The sequence below is a fragment of the Sinocyclocheilus rhinocerous genome, unplaced genomic scaffold (assembly GCF_001515625.1).
Source record: "Sinocyclocheilus rhinocerous isolate Xijiao unplaced genomic scaffold, SAMN03320098_v1.1 scaffold11, whole genome shotgun sequence".
NCBI classification, from domain to species: Eukaryota; Metazoa; Chordata; class Actinopteri; order Cypriniformes; family Cyprinidae; genus Sinocyclocheilus; species Sinocyclocheilus rhinocerous.
Genome location: NW_015625587.1, coordinates 1721618 through 1747113, shown reverse-complemented (window position 1 = coordinate 1747113; position 25496 = coordinate 1721618). Strand labels below are relative to the sequence as shown.

The 25496-nt window shown below is 34.6% G+C and overlaps 2 protein-coding genes and 2 long non-coding RNA genes across 6 annotated transcripts in view; 3 read left to right on the top strand and 1 right to left on the bottom strand.

Annotated features, from left to right (window-relative positions):
• Positions 1-1331: 1331 nt before the first annotated feature.
• LOC107755792 (BCL2/adenovirus E1B 19 kDa protein-interacting protein 2-like) lies at positions 1332-9897 on the top strand. Of its 2 annotated transcripts, XM_016572715.1 has the most exons (9): positions 1332-1517; positions 4896-4976; positions 5058-5128; positions 5772-6023; positions 6138-6329; positions 6405-6507; positions 6606-6737; positions 9597-9683; positions 9766-9897. In XM_016572715.1, exons 1-9 carry the CDS (start codon positions 1474-1476, stop codon positions 9866-9868), a joined length of 1065 nt encoding a protein of 354 aa, XP_016428201.1. In that variant the 5' UTR covers positions 1332-1473; the 3' UTR covers positions 9869-9897. The 2 variants fall into 2 exon arrangements, with proteins under 2 accessions (XP_016428201.1, XP_016428208.1); XM_016572722.1 differs by lacking the exon at positions 5058-5128.
• Positions 9898-10614: 717 nt separating this feature from the next.
• LOC107755834 (uncharacterized) lies at positions 10615-12836 on the top strand. The gene is made up of 3 exons (XR_001641740.1): positions 10615-10733; positions 10816-10914; positions 11836-12836. It is a non-coding gene; the product is annotated as an uncharacterized LOC107755834 (long non-coding RNA).
• Positions 12837-14172: 1336 nt separating this feature from the next.
• Positions 14173-25496, top strand: part of LOC107755787 (uncharacterized) — a 21353-nt gene continuing 10029 nt past the window's right edge. The window contains exons 1-2 of the long non-coding RNA XR_001641739.1: positions 14173-14982; positions 16458-16467. This is a non-coding gene — a long non-coding RNA (uncharacterized LOC107755787). The remainder of the gene's footprint in view (positions 14983-16457; positions 16468-25496) is intronic.
• Positions 15255-25496, bottom strand: part of LOC107755778 (CDC42 small effector protein 1-like) — a 20099-nt gene continuing 9857 nt past the window's right edge. The window contains exons 2-5 of one of the 2 annotated variants that reach the window (XM_016572696.1): positions 24376-24707; positions 20483-20587; positions 16480-16559; positions 15255-16390 (exon numbers count right to left, since the gene is read on the bottom strand). In XM_016572696.1, coding sequence (XP_016428182.1) covers positions 16491-16559; positions 20483-20587; positions 24376-24438 — 237 coding nt within the window. In that variant the 5' untranslated portion in view covers positions 24439-24707 and the 3' untranslated portion in view covers positions 15255-16390; positions 16480-16490. The remainder of the gene's footprint in view (positions 16391-16479; positions 16560-20482; positions 20588-24375; positions 24708-25496) is intronic. The other variant, XM_016572686.1, reaches the window with a different exon arrangement.

Sequence of the window (25496 nt, the reverse complement as noted above, 5' to 3'; positions counted from 1 at the left end):
GTTTGACAAATTACATTTTCTTTCTTATGTTGACATACATACAGTATTTACTTTGGAAACAGGAAGTTGTGGCAGGTCAGATAGCCAATAGACTTTAGTTTGAGACACAGCCTGGAAAAACAAAACAAAACAAAGCTACTTGCTGTTGCTAATTGGTGGCAGGTGAAATTTGGGGATGGGATGTTCTCATTCTAGAGAGTATGTTATTATACAAAAATATGTATGCACCCCTGAGCAAGAGATGATGTCATCAATATTTTTGGTTCACTTTCCCAGAAGAGAAAGATGTGTATATCTGAGAAAAAAAAAAAAAAACTATCACCATTTCCACAAAAATATTAAGCAGAATAACTGTTTTTAACATTTTTAATAATAAGATTTTTTTTCTTAAGCACCAAATCGGCATATTAGAATTATATGAACGATCATGTGACACTGAATTCTGGAGTAATGACCCCTGGAAATTCACAGAAATAAATTACATTTTAAAATATATTAAAACAGAAAACACTTACTTAAAATTGTAATAATATTTCACAAAATTGCTGTTTTTACTGTATTTTTTAACATTAGTTTAGACAAAAACACATGCACTAAAACAGCCACAAAACTTATATTTTGACGTCTCATGAAACTACAGTGGCACTTTCCATCAGTTCCAGAAGAGGGCGTGTGTGTGTAAGCTCTGCCTGTGACAGTCTCGCTTTAGTTTAGTTCCTGTTGAACATGAGAACCCACCTCCACTCTCTTTTTCTTAATGCCCCTCATATGAAATATGATAGGAATGCTGTGGACTCATACATAGAAGGCCATGTTATCGGAGTTCTTCCAGACATTCCTCAGATAACCTTTGACCTCTTCTCAGCTGTCATGTGTTTTTGTCGTTGTTGCTATATTTAGACATTTTTAGATTGCTTACTTCATTGTGGATTAGTTGCTTAAGGTTTATAACTCTTGTGTCGGCTCTCTAAGGCCAGTGTGGCTGTTCTCAATGGACGTCAATGTTATTTACAAAATCTCTATGTACTCGATGTATTGTTTGGTTATGTACAGTCAGCCAGTCATTATCCCAACATAAACCCGATGGGGTGATTAGGATCAGGACAGGGTTGTAAAAGGCCCTGTTATGCGATTATTGACCAGCAAAAGAATTACCATAGTAAATTCATGTTTAATTCTGGCATAGCTATCTCACAGTTGTATTTCATTCTTCCTCCACCTTCCCAGCCTTCCCTGTGGGGGAGCAGAAGTGCTCAAAGCAGCTGAGCCAATGGGAGACAGACAATTCAGTCAGCAGAAGTCAGAAATGTTGAAAAACCTGTACTGACAGTCAGGGTGAGTTTCCTAACACAAGACACAAGATACAGTCACTGAAACTGGTGAAGCTCATGAAACACTTCAGGTCATGGTCAGCAGCTGAGTTCACTGAATGCATTTCTAATCGAGACACTTTTCATTTTAAAGACTTTAGACATGGGGACTTACTCAGATCAGAGGGAAGGGTACATGCCAAATGGGTAAGTCAAAATTTACAATGATGATTTAAGGGTTTCAGTTACTATAATACCTGGTCAAAACATATTTATAAGATCAAAACATGTACCATAAGAGGTCATAAGCGCATATTGGATGATGATCGCTGCTTTTGCCAAACGTACGAGTTGTTCCATTGCACTGTGAATCGTACAGCAGAAGGACGCGAGATAAATCCTTGTAACACTTCTGTGTCTAGTTATTTAGAAAGAAGATTTCAGAAAAAGGAAGTTGCCGTTGAACTGATTTCCGGTACTTTTGTCAATCTTCTTGACTAATATTCGAGACCTAACGACCACAGAAAGACATCTCTCATATCCTGTCGCCTGACAGACCAGCAGATTTTCTGACACAATAATAAGGATTTCACTGCTGTCATGAGTTAAAAATGCAAATATAAATGGAAAAACTTGACAAAAATGTAAAGTTTAGTAAGTTTCTATAATGTTTTAAAAGGGGGAAATACTTCTACTCCAATCCTTTCCATTGGCACCACTAAATATATATATATATGTCATTATAACTTTTGATGGTTTTAGACTGTAAAATGGCCATGATATTAAAACTGTTATGCAATATTAATACTACTATAATCATAGAATTGGTCTTTTGACTTGTTAATTTCCATACCAAATTCCAAGTTCATGTCCGGACAAGAAGAGAATGCATGAAAGTTATGTCATAAAAACCCTCAGTGTTTATGTGATATGACTAATAAATAATACATCCTTAATACAGTAAGTTACAGAATGAGTTACTGAAGTATTTTACCAGCCAAGACAAAGGTTTTCACAACAGGCGATTACTTTACTAAATCTTCTAAGAGTTACATCAAGAACAATTGCTGAAACAGTACACACCTCCATGCTTTGCAGTGGATGTATCATGTTGTCTGCCACAACTTTATACGTTGTTCTAAAAAATGCCCTACATATTTCTTATAATACATTTTGACATCTGATAAGGTCTCAGTCAACATTGGGCTTGAGATTACATGCAACAGTGCATGTCTTGGTTCTGTATTGACTCACAGAGAGTCAGTCAGTAACTAAAAACATACAGCCTCCTGTTTCAGAGCATTTCATGTTTGAAATAATGTAGTCTCTGAGCAATCTTGATGGATAATAGTGTATAGTGTATGTTCAAAGGTTACAGGTTTGAAGCAAAGACAATACCATCAAGATCTGAATGAATTTGATACTGGCTTCTCATCAGAAACAGGTTGAGTTACGTGGCTTATATGTTGCTGACAGCACACCGGCTCATTACCTGCCCGGAATCAGCTGAAAACTAAACTAGATTTTCTGGTCATTTGTGCCATGTGTAATTACCACATGTGCTGACGTAAAGAAATACTTGAGGTAGAAACAGGAACAAATTTTATATTTGAGTTTGCATTTGACAAGTTTGACAATATTTCAGAATATATTTGAATAGTATAGTCTAGAATGGAAATTACAAGCTACAATATTGGGGAAAAGTTTAAATATGTAGATACAGTGCATGTTTTGGATAAATCTGTTCAGCACGAATAGAGATGTTTGGGTGCATATGCTGCTGTTTCCATTTTCTCACAAAAATTGCTCCTTGTATGGAAACATATTTCTAAATTGCACTGTCAGACACAAAATGAATGTCAAATATTTATGAAAAATATGGAGAAACCTTGCGATCACTTCAATTAATAAAAGACTACTTGATGGCTTCAAACTGATTTTCAGTTCAATAAATTGTCATCATCAGAAAATGTTACTATTGACTCAAATTTTGCACATCACACATGTAGTAAATGCAGCCATCATTTTGTTTTATGGTTTTAGGACCTAACTAACATGAAAATAATAATAATAATAATAAAAAAATAAAAAAAAATTCTTTAGTTTGTGTCACAGTTGACAATGTAGTTGTGGCTCAGAAAAAAAGGCACAATTACTCAAAATTGTAAAAGCTTTAAACAACTTTAAAACTCACCAGAGCTTGTGTGAAGCTGTTTAACTCATAGCAGCTGAAGTATAGGATGAAGACTTTCGGGATGAAGACTTTGATTTTGAAAATTGTCATAAATGTTTCTGTTTTAAAAACGAATGACAGACTAATGGTAAACTAATAACAACTACGGTTAAAGTTTTGCCACAAGCTGGTCATTTTATTTTTATTTAGCAGAAACTATTGGAATTGCTGAATCTAAATCCCCGCAGCTTTGATGCCTTGGGCTGACATTGGACGTACTGCTGTAGGGTTGTGGGCGGGGCGTTGAAACAGCTCTCTCAGGTGCGGAGGCTGCGTCATCAGGTGTGACGCGCCCTGATTGGCTGAATTTTGTGTTTGGCATGAAGGTTATTTTGCTTTGGTGAGGTAGAGAAAGAACCGCTCTTGTCGTTGAAAGGTAGATGGCGAGGTTCAGTAGCCTATGATACGTAAGTTTAACTATAGCGCTTGTAATGTTCTTAGGCAATACTTATTTTTTATCAAATGAAATAGCGGTTTGTTTTTGACGCGCATCTCCCGTACAAGGTTAGTGAAAAGGTGAGCTTAGCATGTTTACATATCATTATTTACATATGTCCATAAAGAGCGATGTGATGGGCGTTAGCGAGGTTTCAAGTGTACACAGCCCTGTTTGTACGTGCAGTCTAATCCAACACGAATTTATCTATCTATCTATCAAGGGTTTAACTCGCATATTATTTGATCCTTTGCCATTTACTAGTAGTGTGGTTTTCCTGCCTTTAACATCAGACTATAATTATTAGTGTCAATCAATCAGTAACTTATTCTATACCGGACATGTATAGGTGAGAATGATACATTATTACATGTCAAAATTGTTTCCAAATCCTGGAACTTTCCTCACTTCTGCTCTTAAGAAGAGATGAGTTTAATTGATGACCGTGAAAAAGGTAGTCAAATGTAAATTATGGGATATAAAATGAGTATATAAAATATAAAATATTTCACATAAGTTTAAAATAGTTAAAAACAAAATGATATATTTGAACAGACAGATTTGCTGTTGATTTTTTTTGGCATCTAAAATTCTTGCATGAGGTTAAAATGATTGCATGAGGTGCAAATGTAAGCATTAATAAAATATCAAAGACTAAATCAATCTTTGTCATTAACGGCAGTAATTAATTTAGAAACATTTCCAAATTGCTGGAAGTGAAATATTTTCTATACATTGATCTTGTGCTGACCTGTTCCGTAATTAAAACAAACAAACCTGGAAATATTATTTGGACAAAATTGAGGAGTAAGTTATTTTCCTGCTGATCATTTAATTGTTAATAATTAATAAAATTTTGACATAGGGACAAAGAAGCCCCATTAACTTTCTTTACATGTTCAATTTATACCTGCAGGCATTCAGAAAACGCCAAGACATCAGCCTTCATCCCCGACATGGAGCTCCGGGAGGAATGGCAGGATGAGGAGTTCCCCAGGTAAACTGCGTTAACAGATTCATGCACCTTATTTATGTTCATCTAGAGTGCATATGGGATTAAATAATGTGATCTTTGTAGACCTCTTCCTGAGGACACACAGAGTCCTGGCGATGAAGAGGAAAGCCCTGGAACTGAGGGAAACAGGCCTGGTAACCTAATTTCTCCATTTAGTTACTGGCCGAAATATCTCTTATATAAATGTGTCTCATATATATATTTATATATATATATATATACGCACACACACACGCGCACGCACACACACACACATACATACACCACAGTTCAGTTTAGGGTTGTTAAGGTTTTTTTAATGTTTCTGAAAGAAGCGTCTTATACTCTCCAAGGCTGCTTTATTTGATATTGTGAAATATTATTACAATTTTGAAAAACAAAAATCTCTTTCTTTAGTACATTTTAAAATGTGATTTATTCTATGTATTATATTCTGTATATATTTAATTATTATTCTGTGCTGGCAAAGCAGAATTTTCAGCAGCCATTTCTCCAGTCTTGAATGTCACACGATCCTTCAGAAATCATTCAAATGATTGACGCTAATTTGGTGCTTAAAAATATTTCTTATTTTCATCAATGTTAAAAACAGCTGTGCTGCTTAATATTTTTTTCATAATTTTTGGATTAATAGAAAACAGCATTTATTTGAAGTAGAAAAACAGAAAAAAAATCTAAAAATAAAACATTTACTGATCCTAAAATTTGAATGGTTGTGTGTATGTACAGTATATGTCTTTGTAATGCCTGACCTCTCTTTTTCTTTCTTTCCACTAGTCCCTCCAACTAGCCTGGCCCTTACAGGTAATACCGTCAGGAAGAAGCGACTAGTGGCGCCAACTCTTAGTTTAACACTGGACAAAACCTCTACTGACCGGAGCATGAAATCTGACGAGTTTGATGCTTCTGCCCTTTCACCATCTCCTGATGATGACCCAGAGATGGACATTAACCTGGAGGCCTTAGAGACACCCTCAGACAGCGAGTCTTACAACTTTCCAGACAGCATGCACGACTTAGAGTGGGAAGGTATTCAATTATTTTGACACTCATTAGGGTTGTGTCATTTATTGGTTTCACAAATATGAGACAGGGAAATCTACACAGAGCACTGGTTTACCACTAGTACTGTGGTCATTGCAGATGATCTTCCCAGGATGGGCAAAGCAGCAATCAGAAAAGCCAGTTTACTGGAGCACGCAGAGATGGGACACCTGGACTTGGATCAGGTGGACAGCAATGGGCGACGATGGAGACGATTTCATATTGGCGGACAAGACTACCAAGTCAACATGAGCGTTCTGGAGCCATACCTTCAAGTTCTTTCCCACGGAGGTGAGCTTTTGTGGAACAAGCTGAGATGAACATGCTTTACTGAAATTACCAACTAAATTTGACCTTCTTTTTTAGGATATTATGGGGACGGATCAACAGCCATCATTATGTTCACCTCCTGCTACCTACCAGAAAATACAACAGAACACTATGAATATGTAATGGACAATCTCTTCAGGTAAAACCTGATTGATTTGGTATGAATTTTCATTGCAATGACTTTTATTTTCTAAAACTTAAATGTTTATTCACGTTTAATGATTTATTTGGATTTAGGTACATTATTGGCACGTTGGACTTGATGGTGTCTGAGAATTACATATTGGTGTATCTGTGTGGAATGGCCCCTCGCAATAAGATGCCTGGGATTAAGTGGCTTCGACAGTGTTACATGTCCATCGACAGACGGTGAGCTATACTAGTAGTTACTATGGTGTATCATCAAGTTAAACAATTTTATAATTGAAGACAACAACAAATTACACATTCAACTCCTGTAATGTGATGTATTTTTGAGTAATGCAGAATATTTAGCAGGCAAATTATGTAGGGCAAGACTTAATTTTATCCATCAGGATTTGATTTCTGTTGTTATATAATGATATTATTGATTCATTCTTTTTTTCCACTCCCATGTGGCCAACAAAAAATTACGAATTTGATTATGATTATGATTATGAAACCAAACTTTCTTTTTGTGATAAAAAAATCGATTGGTTAAATTTTGATTTCATATGGTTTTTAAAGACTCCATGGAATGGTTTGACAAATTACATTTTCTTTCTTATGTTGACATACATACAGTATTTACTTTGGAAACAGGAAGTTGTGGCAGGTCAGATAGCCAATAGACTTTAGTTTGAGACACAGCCTGGAAAAACAAAACAAAACAAAGCTACTTGCTGTTGCTAATTGGTGGCAGGTGAAATTTGGGGATGGGATGTTCTCATTCTAGAGAGTATGTCATTATACAAAAATATGTATGCACCCCTGAGCAAGAGATGATGTCATCAATATTTTTGGTTCACTTTCCCAGAAGAGAAAGATGTGTATATCTGAGAAAAAAAAAAAAAAACTATCACCATTTCCACAAAAATATTAAGCAGAATAACTGTTTTTAACATTTTTAATAATAAGATTTTTTTTCTTAAGCACCAAATCGGCATATTAGAATTATATGAACGATCATGTGACACTGAATTCTGGAGTAATGACCCCTGGAAATTCACAGAAATAAATTACATTTTAAAATATATTAAAACAGAAAACACTTACTTAAAATTGTAATAATATTTCACAAAATTGCTGTTTTTACTGTATTTTTTAACATTAGTTTAGACAAAAACACATGCACTAAAACAGCCACAAAACTTATATTTTGACGTCTCATGAAACTACAGTGGCACTTTCCATCAGTTCCAGAAGAGGGCGTGTGTGTGTAAGCTCTGCCTGTGACAGTCTCGCTTTAGTTTAGTTCCTGTTGAACATGAGAACCCACCTCCACTCTCTTTTTCTTAATGCCCCTCATATGAAATATGATAGGAATGCTGTGGACTCATACATAGAAGGCCATGTTATCGGAGTTCTTCCAGACATTCCTCAGATAACCTTTGACCTCTTCTCAGCTGTCATGTGTTTTTGTCGTTGTTGCTATATTTAGACATTTTTAGATTGCTTACTTCATTGTGGATTAGTTGCTTAAGGTTTATAACTCTTGTGTCGGCTCTCTAAGGCCAGTGTGGCTGTTCTCAATGGACGTCAATGTTATTTACAAAATCTCTATGTACTCGATGTATTGTTTGGTTATGTACAGTCAGCCAGTCATTATCCCAACATAAACCCGATGGGGTGATTAGGATCAGGACAGGGTTGTAAAAGGCCCTGTTATGCGATTATTGACCAGCAAAAGAATTACCATAGTAAATTCATGTTTAATTCTGGCATAGCTATCTCACAGTTGTATTTCATTCTTCCAGGTGAAGGTCAGTCTCATAAATGTTTTATGTGAGGAATTTGTAAACTCTGGAAATTTAAGGTTGACTTATCATGTGAGATCAATTTGGGAAATGAGGAACTAAGGAGTGTGGGATGCTCTTGAAAGCCTGATTTGTCATTCCTGCTGGCTCTGTTGCGTCACTGCATGAAGTTTCCTCTGCGATCACTCATAAGCTGCTGACTGTACAGACGCCAACTGAAAACAACAGAAATAAACAGTCAAGCATGACTTCACACAATCAAAGAGGAACTGCGAGGAGGAAAATTAACTCATGTGAAATGCCAGTGAATCTAAAGGGAAACTTTATCCTGCGATAAAGTAAATTTTGCCACACTCTTCACAGTTTCAGAGGAAACCCTGACCTTTTCATGGAAAACAAAACATTCTGAGATCGCATTCAAAATCTGAGATCAAAATCAAATTGAAAAACATTTAGCATTTTTTATTTAAACAAAAATGCCAATAAATACTGTATAAATACAAAAGATTTATCAAATATCAAATAAGTGAATGTTTGTTTCCATATTGCTTCCATTGGTATACAAAGATGCACTCTGGATCTTTCTGAAATGTTTAAAGCAAAAAGGGGGATAAAACAAATATATATATATATATATATATATACTTTTCCACAACATTCTAATTTATTGAGATGCACCTGTATGTATATATATATATATATATATATAAACTCTGGAATTCATGATGATTTTTCAATTCAGTGTTTCACTTGAATGTTAATGTTAAAAAATGTAAAAAAAAAAAAAAAATGTTTAAAGTTAGAATATGTATTCAACTGTAATTAAATTGTACAAATTTTAAATGTAATTTAATTAAATTTAAAATGCAAAATAAAAATAATTTTTACTGACAGTTTCAGACTTTTGGACCCCACTGTAGATCAGAATAAAGTCTTTTGTGGCAAGCAGAATAATGTCTTTGAGCATATGCAAGAAACAGAAAAAAATAGTTCAATTTGCGGATGATTTCTGAGCTAGGAAACCAGTGGAATATGTTATAAACAAACTGTCGTCTCCAAGTTTCTGGCTGGCTGTGTCCCATGATTCAACACCCTGCCTCTGATGGTTTCACACGTGTCAGGGTGGTGCTGGTGCCAGTCGTCATGTTCTGCTGGCATCGTGCTTCTCCAGTGGGAGAACCAACCAGTTATTGGAAACAAAATAGATTTATGTGCTAATACATAGTTATTTGCCTTTGCTCTTCTGATTGAGCTATTAACTATATTTTCTTTTCTGATAAACCCTCTGCAGGTTAAGGAAAGACTTGAAAGGGCTTTTCGTGGTTCACCCAGCCTGGTACGTGAGAGCGTTAATCACCGTCATCAAACCCTTCATCAGGTGAGTGTGGATGATCATTAGTTCAGCAAACAGAGCTCAAATATAAAGCCCTCAGTCTGACCCGTTTCCCTCTCTCTTGCAGTGAGAAATTCAGCAGGAAGATGCGCTTCATCCACAGCTTGCAGGAACTGGCAGAGTTTGTTCCTGTGGCCCAGCTGCAAATCCCAGACTGCATCAGACAGTGAGTGTCCACATCAAGCCACAATAGTGCGCTGTCATTATTTCAAAACCTGGACTAAAAAGAAAATTCATATATATATATATATATATAGAGAGAGAGAGAGAGACTAAATATTACCATTATTCAATTTATAGCCTTTTTTTTTAAAATTCAGAACAGATAAATTGTTCAATTTATGAGGTTGTTCAGTTAAGTTGGTAATAATTTTAAACAGTGCTGTTATCATTAACTAAAAGGTTAAAATTGAAAATGTTTTTTGTTAACTGAAATAAAGTGGAAAATAAAATATAAATATTAGATTAACTTAAAATAATTAAATTGTACAAATTTTAAATGTAATTTAATTAAATTTAAAATGCAAAATAAAAATAATTTTTACTGACAGTTTCAGACTTTTGGACCCCACTGTAGATCAGAATAAAGTCTTTTGTGGCAAGCAGAATAATGTCTTTGAGCATATGCAAGAAACAGAAAAAAATAGTTCAATTTGCGGATGATTTCTGAGCTAGGAAACCAGTGGAATATGTTATAAACAAACTGTCGTCTCCAAGTTTCTGGCTGGCTGTGTCCCATGATTCAACACCCTGCCTCTGATGGTTTCACACGTGTCAGGGTGGTGCTGGTGCCAGTCGTCATGTTCTGCTGGCATCGTGCTTCTCCAGTGGGAGAACCAACCAGTTATTGGAAACAAAATAGATTTATGTGCTAATACATAGTTATTTGCCTTTGCTCTTCTGATTGAGCTATTAACTATATTTTCTTTTCTGATAAACCCTCTGCAGGTTAAGGAAAGACTTGAAAGGGCTTTTCGTGGTTCACCCAGCCTGGTACGTGAGAGCGTTAATCACCGTCATCAAACCCTTCATCAGGTGAGTGTGGATGATCATTAGTTCAGCAAACAGAGCTCAAATATAAAGCCCTCAGTCTGACCCGTTTCCCTCTCTCTTGCAGTGAGAAATTCAGCAGGAAGATGCGCTTCATCCACAGCTTGCAGGAACTGGCAGAGTTTGTTCCTGTGGCCCAGCTGCAAATCCCAGACTGCATCAGACAGTGAGTGTCCACATCAAGCCACAATAGTGCGCTGTCATTATTTCAAAACCTGGACTAAAAAGAAAATTCATATATATATATATATATATAGAGAGAGAGAGAGAGATATACAGTATATAGATATATAATTTTTATTCATTTTAAAAATAAATTCTTTGTTTTATATTTGAGTCCAGCTTCTATAATCAAATCTTGTCATTTCTATATAAAAGAAATATGTATCGATCATTATTAATGTAAATTATTTAATGAGAAATGACCAGAAACGATGGGGGAAAAGAGGAAAGAAATAGGGTAAGGAAATTATACAAGTTTGACTTAATTACATTCACTGGTATCATGGTTTTCATTAAACAATTACATTTACTGATAAAATGTATTCGTAAAATAAATATTTATTGATCTTTTTAATTAAATGAATACATTTATGAATAGATCCTAATTATTACATTTAAAATATATGAATTAGATGTTTTCATAAAATAAATATTTTTGGATCATTTTCATGAATACATTTCTTGAATATATTTGATTTTATTATTATTATTTTAAATAAATAAAAATGATACCAGTGAAAGTGATATGTCATATCATATCTAGTCTTTTCTCTGTAAATAATTTACATCAAATGTATCATTAAATGTGCAATTCATAAATAAATATTGTCAATAAATCTAATTCTTTATTGTTTCGAATAAATGAAAAATTAGATACCAGTGAAAGAGATATGCTTGAATCTAACTTGTATATTATTCACCTTGTTATCCTACCTGGGCTTTTTTCTGTAAATAAATGACATCAAAAAGTATCCATTTATATTGAAATATTTTCTAAATAGATTTTAGCTACATTTAATTCTTAATTGTTTTCACTAAATAAAAAGTGCTACCAGTGATGGAGATGGTTTGTTTTGTTCTGCAGGTATGATGAGCAGATGAACAGGTGAAGGTGTCTGATGGACAGACTTCACACTGGACTGGGGTGACATGCATGTGACTGGGGTTAAAGGTCAAGCTTTAGGGCAAATGCCCTAATGACAGAAAAATGGCTTCCTACCAGACGACTCTTTGATGAAATACAAAAAGACAGTGTTGTGCTTCAGAGAGACAGAGCTGTGGTCATGCCGTAAGGTGGGTCAGGATAGTTCTGTGAGCAACATGAAAGCCTGTTTGACGTCATTGCATTTAAACTGTTACACAAAAACAGACAACCTTGTCATGTTTCCCAGACTGTAGAAAATGACATTCATTAATACCAATTACTTTTCATAAAACCTATTAGATTTAGGCATGAGAAATACCAAATACTTCTTTTGAAACATTTCCTTTTGGACTTACAGTGAACATACCCAAATTAGGATAAATATTAGTTTTAATATTTGCACTAAATGGTTACAAAATCTTGTTGCATGTTATCTGAAACCTGTATGAACCATCATATGTATATGGTTCAAACTCTTCAAACTACTATCTGGCTGTTTTTATAAGTCTTGTAAAGTGGTATTGACTCTATTTTATTCAAATTGTTTTTATCTATTCTGTAAAATGCATTGTACTTGAGCATTTAATCACGTGTGAATGTTTTTAGCACAAATGCAGCAATGCTCAAACTTGATGCAAAATCAGAAAGCTATTACAAACAAAGTGTGTAATATTGCTGTAAGAAGCCGCATTGTTCAGTTTAAACTTGTTGCAAATATAATCGTGCTTGGTTTCCTTCTGGAATATGGTTGGGAAATGTTCTCTAATGATCAGCTGCTGCTGCCTGTAAAGTGGCCCATTGAATGTGCTTTCATTTAATAGACTCCTATGTGCAAATATTTATACAAGGCCACACCTGAACAACCTGAGCTTTCAAACTGCACATACTACATGTATGTCTTGTCTATGATATTTAAGGAAATAAAGGGTTACATTAAAACACCTGCTGTGATTTACTGTTGTGTTATGCTGTTAATTGTAATGAGGAAATAGTGGGAGGGGATTTTTAAAAAAATTTTTGATTGAGAGTCGCCATGGAGATATCCCTGCGCCTGTCAGGAAACCGTCTCTGGCAGAGGGAGGAAGTGAGGTAGCTGCATTGAAGTCACAAACAGGAACAGAGCGAGAACTTCTGGAAGGTTAAATAACAGATTCCTGTTGTAATGCTTTATGTGCCAGATGTTGGGTTATGCAAGTCAATAATGTTTAGTAGAAACTAAAGTTCATGTCTTGGATTTGTCTAAGCGAATAATTCTTATATAAATGAATCAACTACAGAATGGTCATTTAACATAATAGTACTTCAACAGAGCTGATTTTCAGATGCATCTGTTGAATGCACAACAGAATGAAACAATAAAGAAATATGTTAAAAACGGATATTGACATTGATATTGAGTGCTGTGAAACCTTATTCTATACCTTGTATTTATTATCAAATGAACTTAGGATAAATTTCTCTTTAGAATCTGTGGCATCTATTTCATTTATTTTGTATCCTATCTTTTTAATAAAATTGAGAAAATTATATCCTTTATGAATTTCTGAATGAGACAATGGATGTTTGAATGAGGAGGCATGTTTAGTAAATATAAGCAACTGAAATATCTCAGAAGGTGTACACAATTAGTCTGTGACGGCCTGCTTTACTGTTTTTCAAGCCATTGTGAGAAAAAGGAAATTAAAATGCAACATGCTCTGTACCGGTCTGAGACCTAAATAATCTTCGTGCCAAAGGTTCATTGTTTGTTTTTGTAGGGGTCTTGTGCAACCTTTCACGCAGTGCTCCATGAGCTGCTTTACTAACGGCTGTTACAGTAGATGTTAAAACATGCTTTAGGGATCAGTTTTGATTTCTTAGCCCATAAATTTAAGGTTTACATTTGTACAAACACGAATGGCAAGGAAAACAAAACACAAAGTCAAGGCACAGCCCTGAGCCCTCACTAAATGCCCTTAATATATTTACAGTAATAAGAAAATCCTGTTGAAATCCTTATTTATTGCATTAGTTATGCTCCTTTTTGCAGCCATGGACATTTAAGGAAGTTTGTTTCAGCCACGGAATAAAAAATTAAAGGTAATTTCAACTTTTTTGTGAGATAAAAAGTCGCAATTATCTTTTTTTTTCTGTAGCAGGAAGAAAAACCAGAACTGCGATATGTACGTATGTCAGAGGAAAAAAAGTCAGAATTCTGAGTTTACATCTTACGATTGACTTTTTTTCCTCAGAACTGAATTAGAAAATTATAGTTTTTATTAGTCATGCAGACACAAAGCAAAGAGCAAAGTAAAATAATGTCAAAAATTTTTTTTATATATAAACTTGTTTATCAACCTTTCTCAAATTATCTCAAGAGCATTTTTGAAAATTCACGTTAGATAATATTACTGTGCGTGTCTCAATAAAAACCCAACAGACTGCTCTTTGTACAACTGTATTGTTACAAACCAAAGCACATCAAAAACATTCATCAACATAACACCATGCCATATGAACAGAACACTATTACTGCTCCCATTTGATCACAAAATCAATCAGTTGGACTAATAGACTAAAAGACGTTTATAAAAAAAAATAAAAAAGTAAAGAATAATAAAAGTATTAAAGACAAAAAGAGCCTAATGAGTGCTTTGCACAAACATTATAGCTTTAAAAAGACAGATACTTAAAAAAAAAATTTTTTTTAAAATGGGCAAACAGTCACACAAACAAAACCAAAAAGTGAGAAAATCTGCAAGAAACATGCATAATTAAGTTAAGGGAGCTGTCGAGGTCTTTGGCTGAGATGCAAACATCTGCACCTTTCTCTACACTGTCAGCTAAGAATAAAATGCAAAAAATACGCAAAAACACTGGATTTCTAAAGCAACATGCACATTCTGAAAGCTTTCTCTACGCACATTTTTTCCTGTGACATTCCCTAACAAATTACAGCAAACACAGTTTGGGATCTTGCAAAGCAATGCATTCAAAATAAAACATCACAATTACAAGCAAAAACATTGTGTTTAACATTTCAGCCCAACATTGTGCTACATTGAGCTGCATTCAAAAACAAAGTACAGAGTAAAGTATACAAAGTGTGTGAAACAGTGATTTAATCGTGGTGCCGTGTGAGGACTGGAAACAGAGAGTGTGTGTTTGAGCTTGTGTGTGGGGTGGAGCTTGATGTGTGAAAGTGAGACTAAATGTGGTTTCAATGACAAAGGGCAGTGGCTCGCTACTGGCAGGAAGCCACCGTTCAAAGTCTCCACGCAGATAAACAGATAATAGCCTTTTTCTAATACTTAGGGATTAAAGGAATAATTAACCTAAAAAAATTATTTACTCATCCTTACATCCTTCCAGACTTAAATGCAGTTTTTTTTTTTTTACAGTGGAGAATTTTAGAAGAATTTTCATGCAGTTTTTTTTCAATACAACAACAAGTCAGTGCCTGTTAGTTGCTCCCCCACCCCAAAAAATTAAAATAAGCACAAAATATGGTCCACAAAAGTCATTTTATATTCCAAGTCACCTGAAGCCCTATGATCGCTTCCCAAATTATCGACTCAATGTTCCTGTAGCATGTAATTCTCAAGTTAGAGTGTTCATTTGAGGGGATGCTAATCAATGAATAATGACACATTTGGTCTGTTCCTCACATAAAGCAAATGGAAAACTTCAGAAAACTTGGAATATGGGCCACTTTTCGATATTTTTATTTTACAGCTTAAACATTACGTCAGTCCGCATTGATGTTGTACTGAAAATCACTGTATGAAAATGTATAATTTTTTTCCCACAGATAAAATAAACATATGGGTTTGGAATGACTTGAAGGTGAATAAATGAGTATTTTTTAAACTATTCCTTTATAGTTATAAAGGCCATTATTTGTTAATGCAATATCAGACATGTGGAAATAAAAAAAGCCATATTTTCATACCATATTCATCTTCTATACACATACCGGATTGCTTTGTATAATGCACTAATTTGTGCAACTGCTAATGCAAGCAGTTGGAGACACTATAATGGTATTGGTGCACATACATTTCCATTACAAAACAAAAGCAAACACACACTTGCGCACATCCTTATCAATGACAGACTGTGACAAACATGCCAGTTATAACTTTGGGAAGGCAGTCAAATAGTCCCCTGTGTTAAAGCGATAAGAGCCTTTCCTCTTCCACAGCAAGCACAGCCAGTGTCTCAAATGCACACGGCACACATTCACACTCTTTGTCAGGCGTTCTCATACAATCCGGTCCAAATTTAATAACAGTCTTAGAGTGGGGGGGTTAAAAGTCTCCTCTGAGACATTCCAGAGGATCCAAAACATAAGAAACCTGCAGAGGTGGCATCCATGTTGGTAGCTGCAGCAAGGAGGTTGTCGTTTTGGTGATCAGGATCTGCTCTTTATCTCCTCCTCATTGGTGCAGTGCTGCTAGCTGCACAGGTTCTGCCGAGGACACTCTACGGGGCTTCGGGTAAAAAACAAAAAAGCCTGGGGAACAGATGAGGGTCTGTGGTTAAAACTGAGTGAAAGCGAGAGGATGGAGAAGAAGAGGAAGGTGTGTGAGTGTTCATACTCACAGGTAAAGAGGCTATAATAAGCTGTTTCGTCCATTAGCGTGAGGCACTTTGGATCTCATTTGTTCCTGCATTGGGCCAGACTGCAAAAGGAAGTGACACAATCAGGTTATTGGCATGGAAAACATGCGTAATTATTAACATCAAGTCCACTTTAACAAACACAACTATACTTTTAGTAGCACAGTAAGTTTTCCATTTATATGATCTAAGTCTTAAAGTAGTCATAAAGTGAAAATTTCTCTCTTCAAGTGAGGCCAAAGAATCTGATATACTAAAAAAAAAAAACTGTTACATTCAGACTTCAAAACTTCCTCCTGAGTCAAACAAAAGAGCATTTATTGAATGTTACTGCTATTTAAGAAGCATTAAATTATAAGAATAATATACACACACACAAGTAAAAAATAAGTAAAAATTTAAAATCAGTATATTTAAATATAATACGTAAAATAAACAATTTCAGTACTATATACACAATAAACACTTTATATAGAAAAAATAATAGTACTACTATTAATAATAATATCATAACCATATTACCATTATTATAATAATTTTTTACTCATCATTACTTAAGTTATAATAATAACATTAATAAACATCAAACTACTATTTATTAACAATAAATATTATTAATATAATAATTAAATAAATTAAAAATTAATGCAATTTTAGTACTATATATACAATAAATATATTATATAGCAAATATTACTACAAATAATAATATCATCATCCTATTACTATAATTTGTTTACTCATTACTTTTATAATATTAATGATAATATAAATAATAATAATATAACAACAACAATAATAATAAAACTTGGAAAATAAGGAGTGTCATCTATGCAAATTAGGGCTGGGCGATATGGGCAACAATTCATATCTCGGTATTTTTTGGCCGATTTGCGATATACGGTATATATCTCGGTATTTTCGTCTTTGTAATTGGGATATATATATCGGAGAATCTCAAAGCAGAAGGCTCATGCACATAGGCGGAGCGTGTGTAAGGCTAAGCCTTCCCCTAGCCACAGCGAGTTGGGGCAAAAATGCCACTAAATTGGACAAAAATGCCCCTGCACAAACAAATTAAATCGATTACGACTGTTGCTAACAAAATAAAAATGAATATAAAGTGATCGATTGCGGCATTAAATTAAGATCTGCTCATGTTGCACCGTATTTCAGTTTAGGCGTTTATACAGTGTTCCGCATTATAACCAATCACACACGATTATGTTGAGCTTAGGAATGCAATGGCCAATCAGAGGCGTTCAGATGAGTCATCGCTGAAACTCATCAGTTTTGAGTGGGCGCGCGTTCGCTGACTGAATTCCGGACGCGCAGATGTATGTACAATGTAAGTAAGAGATTCATTTCACAGTGCAGACTAGACAGCTTCAGTGATTATAACGATAGTTTTTTTGTTTTTTTTGAGAGTGCTTAAACTCGCGATAGATCTAAGTTAGTGATAATGTCACTTTCTGTATAATAATTTATTCGCGGTTTGAATAACCTTGGAAAGGAAACGTTTTATAATTACCAATTTCTAATGTTTTTTATTAAACTGTAATCACGTTCAATACAAATTCAGTCCCTTTAAACATATTTTATTAGCCTACATGACACCCATGTCTGGTTCTTGCCTAAAACGACGGGTTTATGATGTTTGTAGTTAATAGATTTGGCTGCTTTCAGCCTTACCTTGGAGTTGGTCCACCCTCCGCCTATGCTCATGCATTTCTGATAGAAAAATTGAAATATTTCCATGGCTTTCTAACATTTCTAACATGGAGAATATACCTGTGAAATATAAGTTATGCATTCAAGAAGACAGCATATCTCAAACACATTAAACAGCGCGAGTAGCATCTCTGTCAGCGGCACATGCAGAATTTCTGTTAGAGCATATGACTGGCCGAGCAGTTTAAACTAATATGCCAAACGAAACTATGTATTACCAGTTTTTAAAGGCCTTAATATGAAGCTTGTCACATGTTTAGAACAAATTGGATTATGCACTTCCTCCACAGCAGCTCAGTCTGTGTCCTCCGCTATATTTTTTAGATGCGCTCATATCAAACTACTGTATATCGATATAAACAGTATTGCCTCATATCGAATCGCTTAAAGAAAATATAGATATATCGTACAAACTCGATACCGCCCAGCCCTAATGCAAATGAAGCTTTTTTATATGGCATAGTGTTCATTAGATAGAAAGACTGTATTGCTGAATGATGTATAAACAAACAGTAAAAGACATTCACACTTCACAAGAGGTGGAGCTGAAAAGAAAAACATCCTTCATGCAACAACAAGCCTGTTTCACACACACACACACACACACACACACAGAGCTCTTCACAGCGTCACACCCATTGTTACATCATGTGTCTCAGGAACACAGCATCTAGCAGCAGAATGAGGAGGAAGTCCATTTCACTAGGTCGTTCTATAACAATTTCCCAACACAACACAAAAGAACAGAACCACAAGGGAAAAGCCGGCGGGTCAGTCACCTGTGTTCATCACATGGACTGTGAAAGGCTGATATCAAACAATACTGCTTATCACTAGACGTTTCAGCTATCAGTGCTGTATTTTTTACAGGTCCAGCGTTTTCTTTGATAAAAGTGTTAAAGCCGCCATTGAATAAATAGCTAACTTCTTAAGAGGTGTTCCACTAAGTGCTGTACATTTTGCAAACCACACATGAAGCTATAGATTGGCACAAAAATAAAAATAAAAAAAATAAATCAGTGACCGCTGCAAAGACCTTGACGAACATTTCCTAATTTAAAGAGCTCTACTCTGTCTCTGACGGGCCGCCCGCCAACATTCCTCTGAGCAAGTTGCAGTCTGCTTGATTCTGCCCAGGTATTCAGTCCCTGTGTGAGCTGCAGGATTAGACAACACCTCACCTTCTTATTTGACAGCACAACAGCCCAATGAACATGAGCTAAGATAGCACACAAGTCCCATCTCAGGATCACATCTTACACATGCAGCATGTCTACCTTATTCAATTGATTTGTGAACTAATAAAATATTATTGTTCCCTATCTCATTAGATTTATTCTTGACCTTTAAGATGCCTTTACATAATCATAATATATATTATTATAAGTAGCAGTATTATAAAATTAAAATATTTGTTTTACAAACAAAAAAAAAACATTGAAATTGTATTGTTCTCTAGCTCATTAAATGTATAGTTTTACTCTTTACATAATAATAGTAATGATAATAATATTTTTGGTATATTTTTACTAATTAAAATAAAATGATAAATATTATTACTCCCAAGCTAATTAGAAGTCTTGACCTTTATGATGCCTTTATATAATCATAACAAATTTTATTCTTAGTAGTAGCAGTATTATTATAAAATTTTAATATTTGTTACTTTTTTTACAAACAAAAAACATTGAAATTGTATTGCATAGCTCATTAAATTTATAGTCTTGATATTTATGTCTTTACATAAAAACAGTAATTATAATAATGGCAATTGGTATATTTTTTAAATCGTAAATATTACTACTCCCAAGTTCATTAGAATTCTTGACATCTATGATGTCTTTACATAAAAATATATATTACTGCTACTACCAATTGTCATTATTATTGTGTTATTTGAATTATTTATTATTATAAAGACAAACTGAAAAACTTGGCAGCACAGGCTGACCACTTTATCAGGGAACCTCCAACATCCACGTCAAGCATTAAAACATGACATGTTCATATTTGAGGGCAAAAACGAAAGGGAAAGGCGGCAAAAAAAACTAAAACAACAACAGGGATTTCGATTACAAAGATCCCAGCAACACTCTGGATTTTAATGTGTTGCCTGCGACAATCTGGTATGAGCCAGTGTTTCAGTAAAGAATCCATGTAGAAGCATTCATTCTGTCACTGTAAATTAATTATAGCCATGCCATAACGTTAAAATGGGAGTCTCACTGTACCAACAGAATAAAACATGTCTTACCGGCTGCATGCCATCTGCCATTTCACCAGAGCCTATGTGTGTCAGATGAATGAAGTTTGTGGGCTCTCCGATCATGCTACGGTCAATTCTCCTCCGTTTCTTCTTCTGTGAACATAGATGCTTAAATTAACAAAGGTCCAGCACAAAGATACAAAGCGCTTGATCGGCAAATTGGTGAAACAGCATGACGTAAACCCAAAGTGTTGAAAATACAAGCTCAACTAAGCCTGTCATGTGACCATACAAAGAACACACCAGAGTCTGGGTGATATCACACTAATGTTTCCCTATGGAATCTATTCCTGGATACATCCTGAAGATGAGCAGGATTCATTGAGTTCCTAAAAATCCCCAACTGTTATACAGTTTACAGTTTCTTTTCAGTGTTTCCCATAACTATGCGGTAGAGTTAGTCTGAGATTATATAAGTAAATCTAAAAAAAAAAAACCTTGTATCAACAACCAGAATAATTATTTGATGAGATCATGTGCCATAGTAGGGGTGTTGGCATACATGCTATTACTTGTCCGTCCAGAGTGAACAAAGTGCATTTTACAGAACATACAGCACTGGATTTATATTGTCAATCATAAAATACATCTTCTAGACTTATCTGAAATCTCAGACTATAGTTTTTGAAACAGACCAGACTACAGTTTGTTGGCTGTCAGTGTTCAGATCATTTGGTTGGTGTAAAGGTGGATATGCAAACCGAACCAGTGTATGAGAACTCTGGTATCAATTACAATTTGTATGAACCATCCTAACTCGCAGAAGTGAGTCACTATTCATTACATATTTATACATTTGCATAATAATAATAATAATAATAATAATTATTATTATTATAATACTTTTTAATGTCAATATTCTTATCACATGGATTGTTATTTCTTTCTAAATAATATCAATAAGCTTTTTAATGAAATATTCATCAATATGACATCTAATGAACACTTTAAGGTACAATTTTGAATAAAATGGGGCTATAAATATTTATTTTTAGTTTATGCATGATGATGACGATAACAACAATGATAAAAATAAAAAGCTTTTTTTACTCTATTATATACATAGTTTTTTCTTTCTAAATATTCCAAGTAAATAATCATCCATACGACAAATCTAATGAACACTGAGATACGATTTGGAATAAAACAGGGCTATAAATATTTTTTAATTCTGTATGATGTTAAAAATAATTATAATAATAATGCTTTTTTTTCACACATTATTATATCAATATTTATTTCTAAACAGTGGTAATATTTTTTCTATTTAAAATAATCAATATTATCGTAGTCAATATGATAAATTTAATGAGCACTTTGAGGTACTATTTGAAGCTAGAAGTATTTTTAGTTTCTGTATAATAAACAACAACAACAACAACAATTAAATAATAATAATAAATGATTGAATAACAAAATCATTGTTCTTATTGTTTTTATTATTTATTTTTGTTGTTAAATTATGTACCTTTTATTCAAAATTTTAACTGTGTTCATTAGACTTATGAATGATGTACTGCTGTTAATTATTAATTAGAAAGAATATTATATATTATAAAGAAAGAAACAAAGAAAGAAAGAAAGAAAGATCATTCTGTATTTTTCTGTTTTGGACCAAGCAATTCAGTGTGGAAACAGCCTAAAGTTAGCCTTTTAAATGCAACATCTCTTACGTAACTCCAGACATCCTTGAAAGGTGTTTACTTTCATAATCTTTATATAGTCAATGGCCCATATCACAGCAAACCCTTGGCACATGCTTTAGTCCTTATCACCTTCTCTGACGTAAGGATACACTTGAAATGTAATCATTTTATCTAAATCAGTCTAAGAAAATTGCTCTTGCACTGGGAAGTAGCATTGGTCCGTTACAGATGCCCACTGCTGTCTAACCTAACCCCCCACCCAACAACAGAACAAACAAGAACCTAAAAATAATAAGAGGAAGGAGGGAGGAAAAGAATGAGCACTCCCAGCTCGGAGGAGCCAGCTTCCCTTCAGAACCCCCTGTCATTGTTACAGGAGACCATGGTAAACCTGGGTCACTCATCATTGCCTCAGAACCCCAATCTAGATAAAAACAAACTGACTAACAAAGACTGAATTAAGCCAAGTAATCTGTCAAATATGCAAAGCTGTTCTAGAAAATTATTCTTTTACTTACAGGAATATTAAAGGGATAGTCCACCCCAAAATAAATTTTTGCTATCATTTAGTCTTTTTTTCCAAACTCTGACTTTCTTTTGCTCATGCAATACAAAAGGAGATGTTTAGCAGAATGTCTGAACGTCCAAACTTGCTCTTTTGCAATGAAATGAAAGTAGACCGTCACGGACTGTCATGTGCCAAAAAGGATCATAAAAGCACCATAAAGAGATCCATATGACTCAATATTCAAAGTCTTTTAAAGCCATACAATTGTTTTGTGCGAGGAACAGACTGATATTTAAGTCATTAATCACATAAAAATGCTTTTAAAACTTGCCACATCATGATCAAGGTGTGCAAGAAGCAGCAACTTTTAAGGTCAAAACTGGTACAACGCATTTTGTGGTGCCACTTTGAATAAGTACAACCATGAATGAGATTTAAGAGCTAAAAATAGCAATAGAGAATAGCAAGCAACCTATATCAAACAATCATATGGCTTTAGAAGACTAGTATGTGTAATACAGTATAGGAATATATGGTATGTGAGTCATATGCAGTACTTTTAAAATGTTTTTTGACAGATGGTGGTGGTCACTGTATTTTCATAGTATGAAGTTGAAGAGTCAACATGTTAAACTTCTATTGTGTTCCACTTAAAGTCAGTCATACAGGTTTGGAACAACATGATTGGGAGTAAATGATGACAAAACTTTCATTTATGGGTGAACATAAAAAAAAAAGAATAGCACATGGTGATACACCACTGTTCAAAAGTCTGGGGTCGGTAACATTTTTTACATTTTCTAAATAAATCTCTTATGCTCACCAAGGCTGCAATTATTTAAACAAAAACACAGTAAAAGAAAAGTAATATTGTGAAATGTTATTACAATTTGAAACAACTGTTTTGCATTTTAATATATTTTAAATTTGAATTTATTTCTTTGATGGTGAAGCTGAATTTTCAAAAACCATTACTCCAGTCTTCAGTGTCACATGATCCTTCAGAAATAATTTTAATACGCTGATTTTATGCTCAAGAAACATTTTTTATTAATAATAACAGTTGGAAACAGTTGTGCTGCTTAATTTTTGTGGAAACCATTTTTTCTGGATTTTTTAATGAAAAGAAAGTTGAAAGAACAGCATTTAGTAAAAACAGAAATGTTTTGCAATATTACAAATGTCCATATTGTCTGATCAATTAATGCATCCTTGCCAAATAAAAGTACTATTTTTTTTTTCTTACTGCCCCTGAGCTTTTGAACTGTTGTGTATATTCTTGATAAAAGTCAAATATGCATGTGAGGCCACATTTATCAGACTTCCTCACATGCAAAGTGGTTTGGATCCATACCTCTACATGTTCACCCGTTCAATGAAAGAGAATTCTATGTCCATCTGTGTTTCACGTCTGGCTTCACTCTCAAAAACACATTTGCACTCTTGACAAACTCCCAAGACTATTTGGGTCACATTCACATCAGCTGAAAGGTTTCTTTTCTGCCCTAGACCAGCGTGAGTCATTCTTCGCGTGATTAGCGAACACAAAACTCGCATGAGCCACGGGGAATGCCTAATTGATGAAATTAGTCCAGATGTTGTTCTCAAAAGGAGCCTGACATCACAGTACCTGTGATTCATGTAGATTCTTGAAAACTAGGCTTTATTGTATTAAAACGACTTGTGGTGGAAATAAAACTATAAATCTCTCCAAATGAGACACTTACCGGAGGAGGTTTGGCTACCACGCAGCAGCCGATCTTATGCCAGAACGCACTCATCTCCGGCATGCACCGGTTGGGTTCCCCCCTCTCTCTCGCCACCCTGCAGGCCGTTTAGAGACAAGATAGAGAGAGAATCTAATCCTCAACACCCAGCGATATAAGCCGTGGCTCGTCCAAGAAGCTCTGTCCTGATCACTAACAGAATCCTTTTTGATGTCTTTGCTTTAAGTACATATACAAGACTCCTTATTCCCTCAGTTATTCTGGGGCCCTGATTTCCAGTTGATTCTGTAGGACTGTGGGGTTTATATGAGGCAGAGCTGTTACAGATGAGTCTGTTTAATGAAAGAAAGAAAAAAAAAAAGATGAATTTCAGTGAAGCAGCCCTGAATCCATCACATAAGCACACCATATATCATACATTTAACATACTACATACAAAACAGTAAATGAAACCGATTATGAATGATGCATATCTAATCTTAAATTAAAGAAACAGACTACCATTTTGTAATCTTGTAATTTCTTTCTTTGGCACTGTGATATACACCCTCATAGCACACGTATATCACGGAGACATCTATTTGATGTCTTCATTTACATCTGCAAAACGTATTTTTTTTTAGAGTGCTTGCTCATCTGCAATACGTCTATAGGATGTTTCCTATCAGATGTCAAATAGACGTTTAGAGAATGTCTTGATGTTTATGATTTAGAATGTATGTAAAAGTATCTTAAAGACGTCTATCAGATGTTTGTACACAGATGCTTTCCAGATGAAGCAATCTTTAACAGACATCTTGCAGTTGTACCTGTGCTATCTGGGTAATATGGAACTGAACAATAACCATATTCATTTACCACAGTATTTAGTACAACAATTAACTTAAAGGAGACATATAATGCCCCTTTTTACAATGAGTACTAAACTAAGTTCTCATTCACACACAAGTTTACGTTAAAAACTCACACGAGTTACAGTCGGTTATGTCTATGAAGGTAAACAGCTGGGAAATCTATGTGGCAGCAGCAATATACAGTAAATAAATCAATAAATCCACCGCTCTATTATCTCCTCTGAGGCTGGGACTCTAAATAGTGTTCTGTGCTCGTCTGTGCAGCCA

Coding starts and splice junctions, on each gene's coding strand:
- LOC107755792 (XM_016572715.1), top strand. CDS start 1,474: ATGGGGACTTACTCAGATCAGAGGGAAGGGTACATGCCAAATGG. Junction 6,024..6,137: donor GCACGACTTAGAGTGGGAAG/GTATTCAATTAT, acceptor TGGTCATTGCAG/ATGATCTTCCCAGGATGGGC. Junction 6,330..6,404: donor TCAAGTTCTTTCCCACGGAG/GTGAGCTTTTGT, acceptor CTTCTTTTTTAG/GATATTATGGGGACGGATCA.